The 13257-nt window shown below is 47.3% G+C and overlaps 2 protein-coding genes across 4 annotated transcripts; both read left to right on the top strand.

Moving 5' to 3' along the window:
• Positions 1-236: 236 nt before the first annotated feature.
• On the top strand, positions 237-1702 carry LOC123041061 (uncharacterized). The gene is made up of 4 exons (XM_044463761.1): positions 237-337; positions 667-707; positions 810-1220; positions 1331-1702. Exons 1-4 carry the CDS (start codon positions 331-333, stop codon positions 1346-1348), a joined length of 477 nt encoding a protein of 158 aa, XP_044319696.1. The 5' UTR covers positions 237-330; the 3' UTR covers positions 1349-1702.
• A 6663-nt stretch (positions 1703-8365) lies between these two features.
• LOC123041060 (uncharacterized) lies at positions 8366-11550 on the top strand. Of its 3 annotated transcripts, XM_044463760.1 has the most exons (7): positions 8509-8643; positions 8882-8931; positions 9092-9367; positions 9463-10348; positions 10624-10676; positions 10784-11173; positions 11277-11550. In XM_044463760.1, exons 4-7 carry the CDS (start codon positions 10342-10344, stop codon positions 11292-11294), a joined length of 468 nt encoding a protein of 155 aa, XP_044319695.1. In that variant the 5' UTR covers positions 8509-8643; positions 8882-8931; positions 9092-9367; positions 9463-10341; the 3' UTR covers positions 11295-11550. The 3 variants fall into 3 exon arrangements, with proteins under 3 accessions (XP_044319694.1, XP_044319693.1, XP_044319695.1); XM_044463759.1 differs by lacking the exons at positions 10624-10676; positions 10784-11173; positions 11277-11550 and having other exon boundaries at positions 8366-8577; positions 9463-10342; XM_044463758.1 differs by lacking the exons at positions 10624-10676; positions 10784-11173; positions 11277-11550 and having other exon boundaries at positions 8366-8577; positions 9092-9373; positions 9463-10342.
• The last annotated feature ends 1707 nt before the right edge of the window (positions 11551-13257 follow it).

Raw genomic sequence — 13257 nt, 5'->3', positions numbered from 1 at the left:
TTGCAATCCCTACGCTTTTACTCTCGACTAGAGTTACCATACCAAACCACCAGAATCTGCCAAGCCAATGGTTGTGCACACATGAGTAAGTGAAACAGAAAAGAAAAGAGAAAAAGGACATGGTTCAGAAAACTGCAAACTGGAAAAGCTGTCTTGATCCTGCCACGCAGAATCTCCACGACTTGACCCCTCCTCCGCTTGCTGGCCTGGCTATATGTGGGCAGCAGCTACACGATTTGCCTCTCCAGTGCCAAGCCAAGGTTTCCGCTACACAGCAACCAAAGCCCTGCGTCTTGGGTCAGGAGAAGCCCAGGCGAGACAAACGGAAAGATGGCCGGTAAGCTTGCAATTATTATCCTTCATGCCGCTTTACCCTCGCTGACAGGTGGGCCAACTTGCTTTTGGGCCCACCTGTCAGTGGCCCAACTGCACCCTGCAGTACGTCAGAGGAGCCGAGTCCCCCATTCATATGCTGGGCTTTCTCTTGGTAAACAATCTGGGCCGCTTACGAGAATTTGTTCTTGTGATTTATTTGCGTCCAAAGAGTGGCTTCTTGCTCTGCTATTTCCTTGCCATGTTACCAAGATTTGATCTTCTTTTCTTTGCTCTGCTATTTGCTGCCAATATTTAACCCACCTCTTGTCTTGTCTTGTCTCAACTTTGAAGGCCGCATCTTGGGCGCCGCAGGAGCAAACTGGTTAGCCAGGGTAAGCAATTCCATCCTCTCGACTCTTGCTCCTTCTTGCGTTCGATTCCATCTCTCTCACTCAGTCTTTGCATGTGATTTTCTTTGTTGCCGTGCTCTGCAGCCGCCCAAGATCGACGTGAAGACGCTCTGCCTGCTGTACATGGTGCTTTTCATGGCGCTCTGGATGTCCTCGCTTCGGTGGCCGAGTCCCGCCGGCGCCGGGGTCGGGCCGCGCCGCTACGGCCCGGCCGTGGAAGCCCTGGTCACCTGCCTCTTCTTCACGTTCGTCACCGTCCTGCTGCAGGCGCTGCTCGCCATCGCGCTGTCGGAGAAGCCGGCGCCGACGGCGCTTCCGCCTCCCGTGAGCCAGTGGATGATGGGCATAAGCGTGTGGATGTCCGGCGTCCTGTTCTACCTGATCTACGCCTCCATGGCCCGCGGGCATGCGGCAGAGTCGAGCCACTCGGAGCTGATCATCGCCGGGGCCGCCAGTGTTGTGAGCCTCGCCATGACCGTCTACAACATGCTGCAGGTTGTAAATTCAGTTCTTGTGCTCCTAATTCGTTTGTTCTCGTAGTAGAGTTTGGGCATTGTTGCTTGATGCAAGGCTTTAACCAATCCGTTTGCCGTCTGTTTGTCCAGCGCCCCGTCTTTGCTTAGCTGCGGAACGACGATGATTGAGCATCCTGAAGTGTGGCGACCTGAAGAAGGGCCAGACTTGATGACTCCTATGGCAGTTAACCAGTTTGCTATGTTGCTACTATTTTCTGTCTAGTGTTGGATGTGTTATGAGTATGTTTTTGATCACCAAGCTTCTCTGTCTACTATCTGAACTCAGCAAGGATTTGGCTTCATTTGGGGGATAGGATTAATCTATGTCAGTACGTGAGATGTTTCGTGATAAACTATTTCTTTAGGGAATGTTTCATGAAAAGCTTGTTAATGGGGATATGCCTTTTTCCTTGTGTGTTTGTGTTGCAATCCCAGGATCATGCTCAGGGGTCATTGGTTCATGTTAATGGGGATGTGATGTTCTCCTTTCTGTGACTCTCTGTGATCGCAATCGGTTCTGTTATTTAGTCATAGTGATTTCAGATTGACTGCTATTGTGATCATCAATTAGTTTCAGGCTTAATCTTTATGATTATCAGGTTTCCATGTTAGGGAAAATCTGCTGCATGAATTAAACTGCCACCACGAAATAATCTAGATGCAGATAGGAATGTTTGATCATGTGGATCATACTGTGATTTCACCTGCTTACATTATCTTTTTGTCTCCCCCAATTTTAAAATGAGCCTCACCTCCAAGGCTCCAACGAAGGGAACGCCGGCGGGTAAGGAGCAGGACCCACCTACCGAAGCCCCCACATCGTCCCCGCTAGGGCGACTCGGGAAGCGCCCTAAACCCAGCCGCCGGTGGAGCATACTCCCTCCCCTCCTTCCTCCACCGCCGCCGGTCTAAGCCCGGGGGCTGAAGGCGGTGGCGTTGGCGGAGGACATCACCTCTCTCCTGCGGATCTAGGGTTATACGGGGCCTCGAATCGTGTGGAGGTGCGCCCAATCTAATCGGCAACGGCGATGGCTATGGCGCAGCGGTGTTGGGGGCGGCGCCGGCTGCGGGTGCGGTGGCCAACCCTGTTCGGACGATGGCGGTGCGCCATCTGCCTTTGGATCGGCGGCGACAGCGTGGAGGGCCTGGTGGTCGCGTTGGCGGCACCTCCGGTCAGATCTGTTCTGGCCGATGCAGTCGGCGGTGACGGTCATCTCTTCCGTTAGAGGTCGTCAGCCTGCGGCTGGGTGGTCGGATCTCGAGATTCATCATCTAGTCCCGGCTACGAGTCGGGGAGACATAGTTGCTGGTGAAAACCGAGCCGTTGGCGGACGATGGCAACAGTTTGTGTCATTACCTTGATGAAGGCATCGTCGTGTAACTGTTGTCGACCCACTCGTGCTGCTTCGGAGGAAACCCTAGGATCTGGTCTTCCAGATCAGACAATGACAGTACTACGGTGTTGTTTCTCTCTTGGGAGCATCGTTTGTGGAGCAGCGCTGGAAGACAGAGGCATGGTTGGAGCGGCTTTGTCTTGCACAAAGCTTCGGTGGAGCTGTCAAGTCATGCCTGACCGACAGGTGCTACGCTGAGTCATGCCTGGTTGGCAGGTGCTACGCACGACGGATCTTCCAGAGTCTTCGCGTCTGAGCGGATGAGCGCAGGGCGATGCGCCATTTGGCGTCGTGGTGGCACGGATGTACGGACTGGTAAGGATGATGCGGATATCTCTTCTGAAGATGGGTCAGTGGTCCGATGATAATGATGGCGGCTTGTAAAACGTGTGCATGTATTGTGCGCTTTAGGTAGGCTGCACCGGCTGTTGGTCCCGATCCGTTATGTGGATGGATTGGCGACTACACCGGTTTTAGATATGGGGAGTGAGAGCACTCCACATTATCGAGTTTGTAGGTGTGAGTGGTGGCTTCGGATGGATTAATGTCTGTTTTTTCAGACCTTTGGGGAATAATTAATAAAGATGGTCGCATGCGTCGATTGATACAAAGGCCGGCGGTTTAACCTCCTTTTCAAAAAAAGTGGATCATAATGTAATATATTCTAGTGTATGAACGCGGGTACATAACTTCATCCAAACCATGGATCCACGAATTGTTAACTCACTCTAGAAAAGAGCTTCGTAGTTGGGAGCTCTGAAGTCTAAACCGATGATCGATATGGTTTTCGGAGACAACAATTGGGCACCCTATCGAAGGTATTGACGATTTTTTGCTCCGTCAATTGAGGACCTCATAGATCACACAAGCTCCCTTCCAAGGGGAAGAGAGATTGTTCTTCTTTTGCTTTTGCTTGAGGTGAAGGACGAGGTCGCCACATTGAACTCATGAGCCCCGACGCGCATTCCTTGGTACAGGCAAAGTTTCTACTGGTAGATGGTGGTGCGCTCTAGGTCGAGAAGGCCATCTTTGAGTCCTTTGTGTCAAAGGTTTTCATGACCTGCTGGATGATGAGGTCGGAGTCACCACGACAGATGAGGTGGTGAAACCCCATGGAGGCCGCAATGCGAAGGACGTGAAGTAGGGCCTTATTTTCGGTTGTGTTGTTGGAGTCCCGCAAGTGTAATTGTAGGATGTAGTTCATCCGGTCTCCTCTTAGCAAGGTTAGGACGACGCCAATCCCCAGGACCTAGATTATTATAGAGCCATCGAAGTACATTAGCTAGTTTTCAAGGTCGGCGTTCTATGGTATTTGTTGGGCCTTGTTCCATTCCACGATAAAGTCAGGTATGGCCTGCGACTAGATCGTTGATCGGGATTTGTATGAGATACCGAATGGCAATAGCTCTATTGCCCACTTTGCCACGCGGTTTGTAGCATCCTTATTGTTGATTATCTCTGAGAGAGGGGTATGGCTAGCAACTATATATGGGGTTGAACTCGAAATAATGGCGTTGCTGGTGAGCTGCCATGAATACGACATACTAATCTTCTGGTAGTGTGAGTAGTGTATCTTGCATTGTGTCGGAATCTTGCTGACGTAGTACACAGGTTGTTGGACCCACTTTGATCATTCAGCGTCATCTCTTTCCACATCTATTACCACGCTGACCACTTGGGTGGTCGTCAAGATATAAGGCAGCAGTGGCTCTGACGTCTCCGGGTAGGCAAGTGCGACTTGGACTGTAGCTGCTTCTCGAGGTCGGGGAATGCTTCCTTTGTCTCGTCGCTCTAGTAAAACATGTCGTTCTTCTTTATGAGCCGGTAAAGTGGGAGGGCTTTTCCCCCATACAGGAGATGAATTGGTTGAGGGTTGTGACGCATCCTACGAGTTTTTGGACTTCCCAGACCATCGCTGGTAGCTTCAAATTTATAATGCCCTGATTTTTTTTCTGAATTTGCCTCGATTCCCTTTTGGGAGACTATGAACCCGAAGAGTTGGCATGCGAACCATCTCCATCCTTCACTTGTTGTTGTTTCATCAATATATTCTTCCTCCCCCAAACCCGCATCTTCGGAGCTTTTTTTCCTTGGAATCCTACCATGACCGCATACTCTACCTCGGACGTGATCCCGTGAGAAGTTCGTGTCATTGCGAGCACCTCCCTGAGATACATGGGTATCCCTCCTCTTTGCAACCGCCATTTTCCCCATTATACATTGTCACGCGGGTGAACGCCGTCCCCGCATTCCTCCATATCAAGCCCCGGCAAACTGCTAGCCTCGTAGAAGTAACCTATTTTTTCATCACATCCAGGAACAATATTTCTCAAACCACATTAAGTGGATGCCATCATATTAAGGGCTTTCTCACTTCAATCTTCAGCCTTAAACTCACATAGTTGCCCTCATAGAACCTTGTAAGGTTCAGCTCCATGCTTCGCATCATCCTAACTCTCCGAGATAACTAGTCCACAATCGGAAATTTCCTATATAAATATGAAATCTGGTGAATCAATGCCCACACCGAGACCTTGTCAAATTTTACTGATTCCGACGTCTTTTCGCCATCAAAATCCTAAAGCAGCACCATGAGAACATGGAAGATCCATGGTCCCTAAAACATCACCCTCTTCCAATCCCCAAGACAAAACATCTGGACCAAAAAAAGGTTGCCATCCATCTCTCTGATCTCTCGCTCATTGACAAGGTTCTAGATGAATTCAATTGTTTCCTTGAACGCCGCACTACTGAAGTTCCTGGTGGTGAGCACCTTAGCCACCGCAAGACAACATGCTGATTTGGCCAACTCATCAATCTCCTCAAGCCCTACAAACACGTCATCAAGTTCACGTTTTCTGCAGCGTCATGTTCCTCATAGCATCCTCCAGATCTCCCAAATTTTTTTCTCCTTTCCTTTGTGTGTCCCTCATGAGGCCAACATTGGAGCCGCCATGATGACGTAACGGAAAAGCTCCGAAGGAAAAAAAAACACATATGCAATCACCCCAATTTCTCTCCGCATATACCAAGGTCGAGCGGACGGACCAACCGTCCTCAGCCCAAGAATCTATGCGGCGAATACCAACAGTGGTGAGCAAAACGTAGGAAAAACATGACACAAGCGGTGCCGGTGGAATAGGCTAAGTCCTGATCATCTGGATAGGGTACCTCACATCCCTATACATTTTTCTTTTCTTGTGGCATTTTCCTTATTCTTTTGAACATCTACTTTTTTTAATAAAGACAACCAAATGGCATCTTAGATTTGATTAATATCGACAAAAATAAAAGCCTATATGATGGATAGACAACTAGAACCCCGGTCATTATGAGGAACTGGACCCTGCCAACAACTCGCACCCATAGGTAGGCTGAGACCATATTAGCACCCCCGATAGCGATGTCCGTGCCTTACCGCGTGGAACGGGGAGCTCCTGTTCGGCGCTGCAAGCGCCAGCTAGCGATCCTGGCGCTCGCACGCGCGTGTAGCGGGCCGGCCCAACGTACTTGTGAAAAAAAAACGCGAAAGGAAATAGCTGACGTTAAATTGTGGTCAGTAGGAATCGATCCCTGCACGTCTAGATCAAGAGCATAGAGCCAACACCACTGCACAAGGCTTGGTTCGTTCCCAATAAGAAAGGAAATAATACAATTTGACCCCTCTTTTAGTACAACTTTGTTCACGTTGATTAATATATAGAAAAGGAAAAATTCACAAAAAATAAATAATAAGAATTAAAAAATGTTCACGAAAATTTCAAAAAAGTTCACCAAAGTTGATTTTTTTCATCGAATTTGAAAAAAAGGTCACCCCATTAGAAAAAGTTCATCAATTTTGAAAAAGATTTCATCGATTTTTTGGAAAAAATAATCAAATTATAGAAATTTCATTGATTTTGAAAAGAGTTCAAAGATTTTTTGAAAAAAGTTCATCGATTTTGAAAACAGTTCATCATATTTTGAAAAAGAGTTCATCGTTTTTTGAATAAATTTCATCGAATTTATAAAAAGTTCATCAATTTGGAAAACAGTTCATCATATTTGAAAACAGTTCATCGATTTTCTGAAAAAAGTTCATCAAGTTTATAAAAAGTTCATGGATTTTGGAAAACAATTCATCAATTTGGAAAACAGTTCATCGTTTTGAAAAGAGTTCATCGTTTTTTTGAAAAAAATTCATCAAATTTATAAAAAGTTTGTTGATTTTAAAAATAGTTCATCATATTTGAAAAGAGTTCATCGATTTTTTGGAAGAAAGTTCATCGAATTTGAGAAAAAGTTCACAAATCTAAAAAAGTTCATTGATTTGAAAAAGGTCATGAAATTTCAGAAAAGGTTCATCAATTTAAAGAAAAGGTCATGTATTTTCAAACAATCAAACTAGGAAGAAGAAAAAACAAAAAACCAAAAAAATTGAAAAAGGAAAACGAAAAAGGTAAAAGGAAAGAGTGAAAAGAAAGAAAAAGTTCAATCCTAGCTGATGCCACGAGTTGGCGTGCTGGTTACACCTGCTGTAATGCGAGAGGGAGGACCCTGGCTCGAATCACGATTAACGCGTGTATTTTTGCTGATTAAAACAGAGAAGAAAGGAAACGCTAATGGGCCGGCCCAGCGCGGGAGCGCTTCAGGCGCCCGTTTGCAAACGGGCGCATATGCGCCAAATAGGATCCGCCCGTGGAACGCACAGGAGATAGAGATTGGGCAGGCCCGCTTGCAAGCGCTGAGCGCATAAAATCCCGAAGAACAACGCTAATCAAACTCGCGAGCTCCCACTCGACTAGTTGTTATTGACTGGTTTGCCGCGTGAAAAGATTAACGAACCCGCGTGAAAGTTTAACGAACGTGATATGTACTGTAGCATAGTCATGTATAGCGCTTCATTTTTTTATTTACTTTGAACACATTTTGGAAAGCACGAATACTTTTTAGAAAAATGTTAACAAAATTTGAAATTCCAAAGTAGTTTTTGAAAAGCACGAATAAAATTTGGAATTCTAAGCATTTTTCTGAAAAATTTCATCATTTTGTGAACAACAAGAAAAATATGTAAACATGATTTTTTTTATTTCCAAACATTTTTTTGAAAAAATTGAACAAATTTTGAAATCCCGAATGTTCTTCAAAAGCATGAATATTTTTTGACATTCCGAACAATTTTTGAAAAACATGATATTTTTTAGAAATTTCTAAATGTGTTTTGAATTTATGAACAAAATTAGAAAAAATGAGCATTTTTTGGAAAAAAATTCTGAAAAAAAAACACGCTCATTGTTTGGAATTTTGAATATTTTTCAGAATACAAATTGTTTTGGAAAATGAACAGAAAAAACCCATAAAAAACCGGAAAATCGGTAAAAGAAACAAAAACCCGGTTCAAGGTTCCCAAAACCGGCTCTGCCTCGCTGTGGTAAGGTGGACCGGACCAAATCTCGCGCGGTTTCACCCTATGATATTCTCTTCCGTTCCTATCGTCTGTTCAAACCATTTCAAAGTAGTGTCAGTTTCGTGGTGCGTTAAAGTGAGGCGATAGCGTCATGCTGTATCAGTTCATTTGGACTACCACCACCATTCGTGAGCAAGTGCGGATCGTCATGCGCGCCATGGTAAAAACAAGCAGTCGATTTTACTGTCCCGATAAGAAACGAGAAAAGAAAAGGTGGCAATTGAGCTCGAAATGAAGAAACATAAACCTGAAAAGGCTGCGTCTGCTGCTCCCCCCCAGACTGAAAATGCAGCCGCCCGTCCATGGATGTACCACCTTGACCGATGTGGAGACCAAGCCACGACCGTGTGCCTCCTCCTATCCTCACCTGTATGCTGCATATAAAGTAGACCCCAACCCCATGGCAATTTCGTTTCAGAAAGCTCCATCGCTGTTTCCTCTAGAGCCCCAAAAACTCTCCGTTGTCAGGGAAAAGGGTGGTGCTAGAGAGATGGATGATATGCTTGCATCTACTGTATGGTCTATCCCTCTTGCTTAATCGTCCTTGGTTTCTCCTGTCGGTGGTTAGTTCTGCTTCCTATCCCGGTGGAAATTTGTGCGCAAGATGTCCAGATGAATGTTCTTCCTTGGTTTATTTCTCTCCGTGTTCCTCTGATTTTCCATGGCGAAGGCTCTATTGGGGGCTTCTTGGCCTTTTTGTTCGGCTCTCGCCAAGTTCTGCCTTTATGATCTTGCTCTGCTATTCCCCTGTCATGGTTCCAAGATTTAATCGTCTTCTTGTTTCTTGTCTGAACTTTGAAGGCCGCAATCTGCTGGGTGCTGCAGGGGCTGATCGAGCGAAGCGGAACAAGGTTAAAAAAAAAACTCCCACATGCATAATTGTAATCGATTTCGTGTTCCTCCTCTCTTTCAAAAAGCAAATCTTGCGTTCCTCTGCACCTACTTCTCCCACCGTGTTCTTGCGTTCGCTCGGTCTCTCCATCTGACTCTGCACGCTATGCTTTTCTGCAGGCCATGATCGTCAAGATCGCGGTGCCCGTGCTGCCCATGCTGCTGCTGCTGCTCACGGCGTCGGCTGCCTCCATGACGCCGGATGACCGCGCCTGCCTCCGCGCCTTCTTCGGCAGCAACTACTTCCTGACGATCTGCGTGCTCTCCCAGATCAACGTGGGCCGTCTTATGGCGAGGGAGGCCGTTCTGGCGCCGACGCTGGCGGCCCGGCGCGTCTTGGCGGTGGGCGCCGTCGCGTGCTTCGTGGAGCTCGCGCTCAAGCTGTACATGATCCTGGTGCTGGTCAGTCTTTGCGCGGTGTCTGTTCTTTTCTTTCCCAAGTTTGGGATTGATTTGGGCGCTAATGAACTTGTTCTCGTCGTTTTCGTCAGTACCCTGCGGCTGTGGAGGATGGTGCTTAGGTGCGCTGCGCATGTGTGGATGCGCCTACCGATGGATCGAAGATGGATTTGCGCCGTTTTGTTTAGTTCCTATACTTCCTACTCTGCTACTTAAGTTAGAAATTTGGAAGGGCCTGTCATACTTGGGTACAAGTCTTATCTTACCATTTTGTTGTTGTCTTGTTCAGTTGGGGTTTAGAATGTCTGTCTGTTTGTTTGTAGCAGCAGCTTTGGAGTTTAGACTGTCTGTATGAACGTGGACGGGATTTGAATTTGCTTAACTGAAGCCTTGAAAGTGTACTTATGTGACTGGGAGACTCTATTTCGTGAGCAGGATTTCCCATTCTTGACGCGTTAGTATGTAATTTGCAGCCAGTTGTCCAAATTTATTAGCTGCTCTGATGCTCTCTGTGCATTCCGAACTCGGCGGTATGTGCACGTAGGCAATCAACCTCTCTCTTTCTGCCTAATTGCATGGGCAAACACATAATGATAATAATGTCTCCATAAGAAAACTCCAAGGAATTGGAATGCAACAAAGGTAACCATTTCGATTTGGAGTTACATTTTTTCTTTCTTGAAGCCCAACCACCATTTGGACTAGCTCGATTCAGAAACGAAAAGAGGAAAAAGCGGACAGTTCATAAAACTGAAAACTGGAAAAGCTGCGTCGATCCTGCCCTCCTGCCACAGAAGCAGAGCATCTTCCCGACTTGACCACCTTGACCGCTCACAAGTCACAACCATCCTCCCCTCCGCTTGCTGGCCCGCCTGCCTATACACCCACGGCGCCATCAGCCAGGTTTCCACAACAGAAGAACAAACATCTTTTGTCTTGGGTTAGGAGAAACCTGGGCGAGACCAAGAGAGATGGCCGGTAAGCTTCACTGTACCGTTTGATTCGTGTATTGGATTTTCTCTTGCTAGTTTGTGCTTGTGATTTATGGTCTCCGGGGTGAAATTTCTTGTCTTTGTTTCTTGGGATTTGTTGGGGGGGTTTTCCTGGCGTTAATTGCTCAACTAGTCACTACTGGCAAGCGTCACCTTATGAATTATGATCTTGCTCTGCTATTTCCTTGATCTTCTTGTTTCTTTGCTCTGCTATTTGCTGACAAGATTTAACCCACCTCTTGTGTTGTCTGATCTCTGAAGGCCGCAACTTGAGCGCTGCAGGAGCAATGGAGGAGGAGGGGGAGCATGTCAGGGTAAGCGAGACGCCCAATCCGATCCAACCTATCGTGTCCTGCTCGTTCTTGCGTCCCATTCGATCTCTCTCTGAGTCGTGTATGTGATTTCCTTTGTTTCTGTGCAGCCGCCCAAGATCGACGTCGAGACGCTCTGCCTGCTGTACATACTGCTTCTCATGACGATCTGGATGTCCTCGTTTCGGCTCCGGTGGCCGGCCCTGGTCACCTACTACATCCCGGCCATGGAAGCCCTGGTCACCTGCTTCTTCTTCGCGTTCGTCACCGTCCAGCTGCAGGTGCTGCTTGCCATCGCGCTGTCGGAGAAGCCCGAACCGTCGCTGCTTCCGCCTCCCGTGAACCAGTGGACCATGGCCCTCACCGTGTGGCTGTTCGGGGTCCTCTACTACATGATCTACGCCTCCTTGAGCGACGGGTATGCGGGCTACTTGGGCCTGATCTTCGCCGGGGTCGCGAGTGTTGTGAGCCTCGCCATGACCGTCTACAACATGCTGCAGGTAATTCAGTTCTTGTGCTCGTAGTTCCTTCCTTCTCGTAGAGTTTGGGCATTGTTGTGTGATGGAAGCCTTTAACCAGTCCTGTTGTTGTCTGTTTTGGCAGCGCCCCGTCTTTGCTTAGCTGCGGATCGAGGATGATTGAGCATCTTGGAACCTGAAGAGTGCCGACCTGAAGAAGGGCCAGACTTGTTTTCTGTCTAGTGTTGGATGTGCTATGAGTATGTTGTTGGTTCTCTATCTACTATCTGAACTCAGGAAGGATTTGGCTTCATTTGGGGGACAGGATTAATGTGTCAGTACCTGATGTTTCGTGAAAAACTTTTCTTTAGGGAATGTTTCATGAAGAACTTGTTATGGGGATGTGATAATTTCCTTGCGTTTTGGGGTTACAAGCCCAGATAGGCACTGGATCACTGCCGCCTTGCCGGGCATTGGATCCTTGGTTCATGTCGATGAGGATGTGATCTTCTTCCGTTCGTTAACTCTCTGTGATCCTGGTTGCCGGGCTTTTTTCTGGGCCGGGACGGAGGAGGTGAATGGCGGCAAGTGTGTGGTATCCTGGGCAAGGGTATGCAGGCCAAAACACTTGGGCGGCCTGGGCGTTATTGACTTATGTAAGCATGGCATTGCTTTAAGATTACGATGGGAATGGCTTAGACGCACGGATGCTTCCAGGCCTTGGCAAGGGCTCAACTTGACCGCGGATAAAAAGGTTGCCCAAGCTTTTGGGAGCCAGGTTAAATGGAAGGTCGGAGCGGGAGACAAAATCTTGTTTTGGAAAGATCGGTGGCTTCATGGCGCAACCATCGCTGAGCTAGCCCCCTTGGTTGTGGCCACAGTCCGTACGCAGGTAGCCAACAAGAGGCTGGTACGTGATGCGGTGTACATGCATGCTTGGATGAACGACGTTGTGGGCGACCTATGCACGGAGGGTCTTACCCAGTTCATCGGACTTTGGGAGATCATATCGGAGGTTCAATTGGATGCTCAAACTGAGGATAGCCCCATTTGGGCTTGGAATGTGATAGGAGTCTACACCGCATCATCCGCATACAAGATGCTTTGTGACGGAGGAGTTAGATTTCACTCTTTCGGAGCAATCTGGAAATGTTGGGCGCCACTTGCGTGTAAAATCTTCATGTGGCTGGTTGTGCAATACCGATTGTGGACGTCGGATAGAAGGGCGAGACACGGTTTGCAAGACCAAACATCAAAATGCTACTTCTGTGACCAAGAGGAAGACACGGTCGACCACATCTTGCAGCAATGTGTGTTCTCAAGGCAAGTGTGGTACAGATGAATAACCAGGATGAGATTGAGGATGGAGTTTTGCCCAACATACGAGTCTCGCTTGGTGCAATGGCGGACGGAAGCTAGGAAACGCATACATAAGCAAACTCGGAAAGGATTTGACACATCCGTGATGCTCATCTGCTGGACACTTTGGAAGCAGAGGAACGCGAGAGTATTCAGATCGAGCCAAATCAAGAATGAATGGGAGACTGTGGACTTGATCTTCGACGATTTGAAGACCTGGGCTACGGCAGGAGCATTTGGAGGACGATCGATACCCGAGTAGTAGAGTAGCATTAGGAGTGGGGTGGAGGCTTGGTTGGGGTCGGTTTGTGATCTCCAACTAGCGCATTTGTAAAACTCTTGTACATATATTTCTCCCTTCTATAAAGCTAAGGTACGCCTTTGGGCTACCCTCGGAAAAAAAACTCTCTGTGATCCTGATCGGTTTTCCTATTTAATCAAAGTAATTTCAGACTGAGTACCATAGTGTTCTTGATGCTTGGTTAAAAATAGGATTTAGCTTCAGATTCCCATGTTAGAGAAGAATCTGCAGTATGAATTAAAATGTCACAATGAAATAATCTAGATGCAGATAGGCAAGAAGAATTAAAAGTTTGATAAAGGATTGGGGGGGGGGGGGGGGGGGGGGTGAGAAGTACAAAAGTAGTGCAGTAATGAATGTTTGATCCTCTGGGTCATACTGTAATCTATACCAGCGTGTGAGAAAACAGTTAGAAGCTGTCCATTTTACCGAGAACGGACGTTTGGCTCTAGGCCTCCATGGAAGC

The sequence above is a fragment of the Triticum aestivum genome, chromosome 2B (assembly GCF_018294505.1).
Source record: "Triticum aestivum cultivar Chinese Spring chromosome 2B, IWGSC CS RefSeq v2.1, whole genome shotgun sequence".
Taxonomy (NCBI): Eukaryota; Viridiplantae; Streptophyta; class Magnoliopsida; order Poales; family Poaceae; genus Triticum; species Triticum aestivum.
The sequence above is the reverse complement of the archived record's forward strand: the minus strand, read 5'-3'. Positions and strand labels throughout refer to the sequence as shown.

Bases quoted from the DNA above. Each gene is read 5' to 3' on its own strand.
- LOC123041060 (XM_044463758.1), top strand. From the start codon at position 8,367: ATGCAGCCGCCCGTCCATGGATGTACCACCTTGACCGATGTGGAGACC. The intron at 8,932-9,091 runs GTTAAAAAAAAA...GCTTTTCTGCAG, and splicing joins ATCGAGCGAAGCGGAACAAG to GCCATGATCGTCAAGATCGC. The intron at 9,374-9,462 runs GTCAGTCTTTGC...CGTTTTCGTCAG, and splicing joins TGTACATGATCCTGGTGCTG to TACCCTGCGGCTGTGGAGGA.
- LOC123041061 (XM_044463761.1), top strand. The intron at 708-809 runs GTAAGCAATTCC...CGTGCTCTGCAG, and splicing joins GAGCAAACTGGTTAGCCAGG to CCGCCCAAGATCGACGTGAA.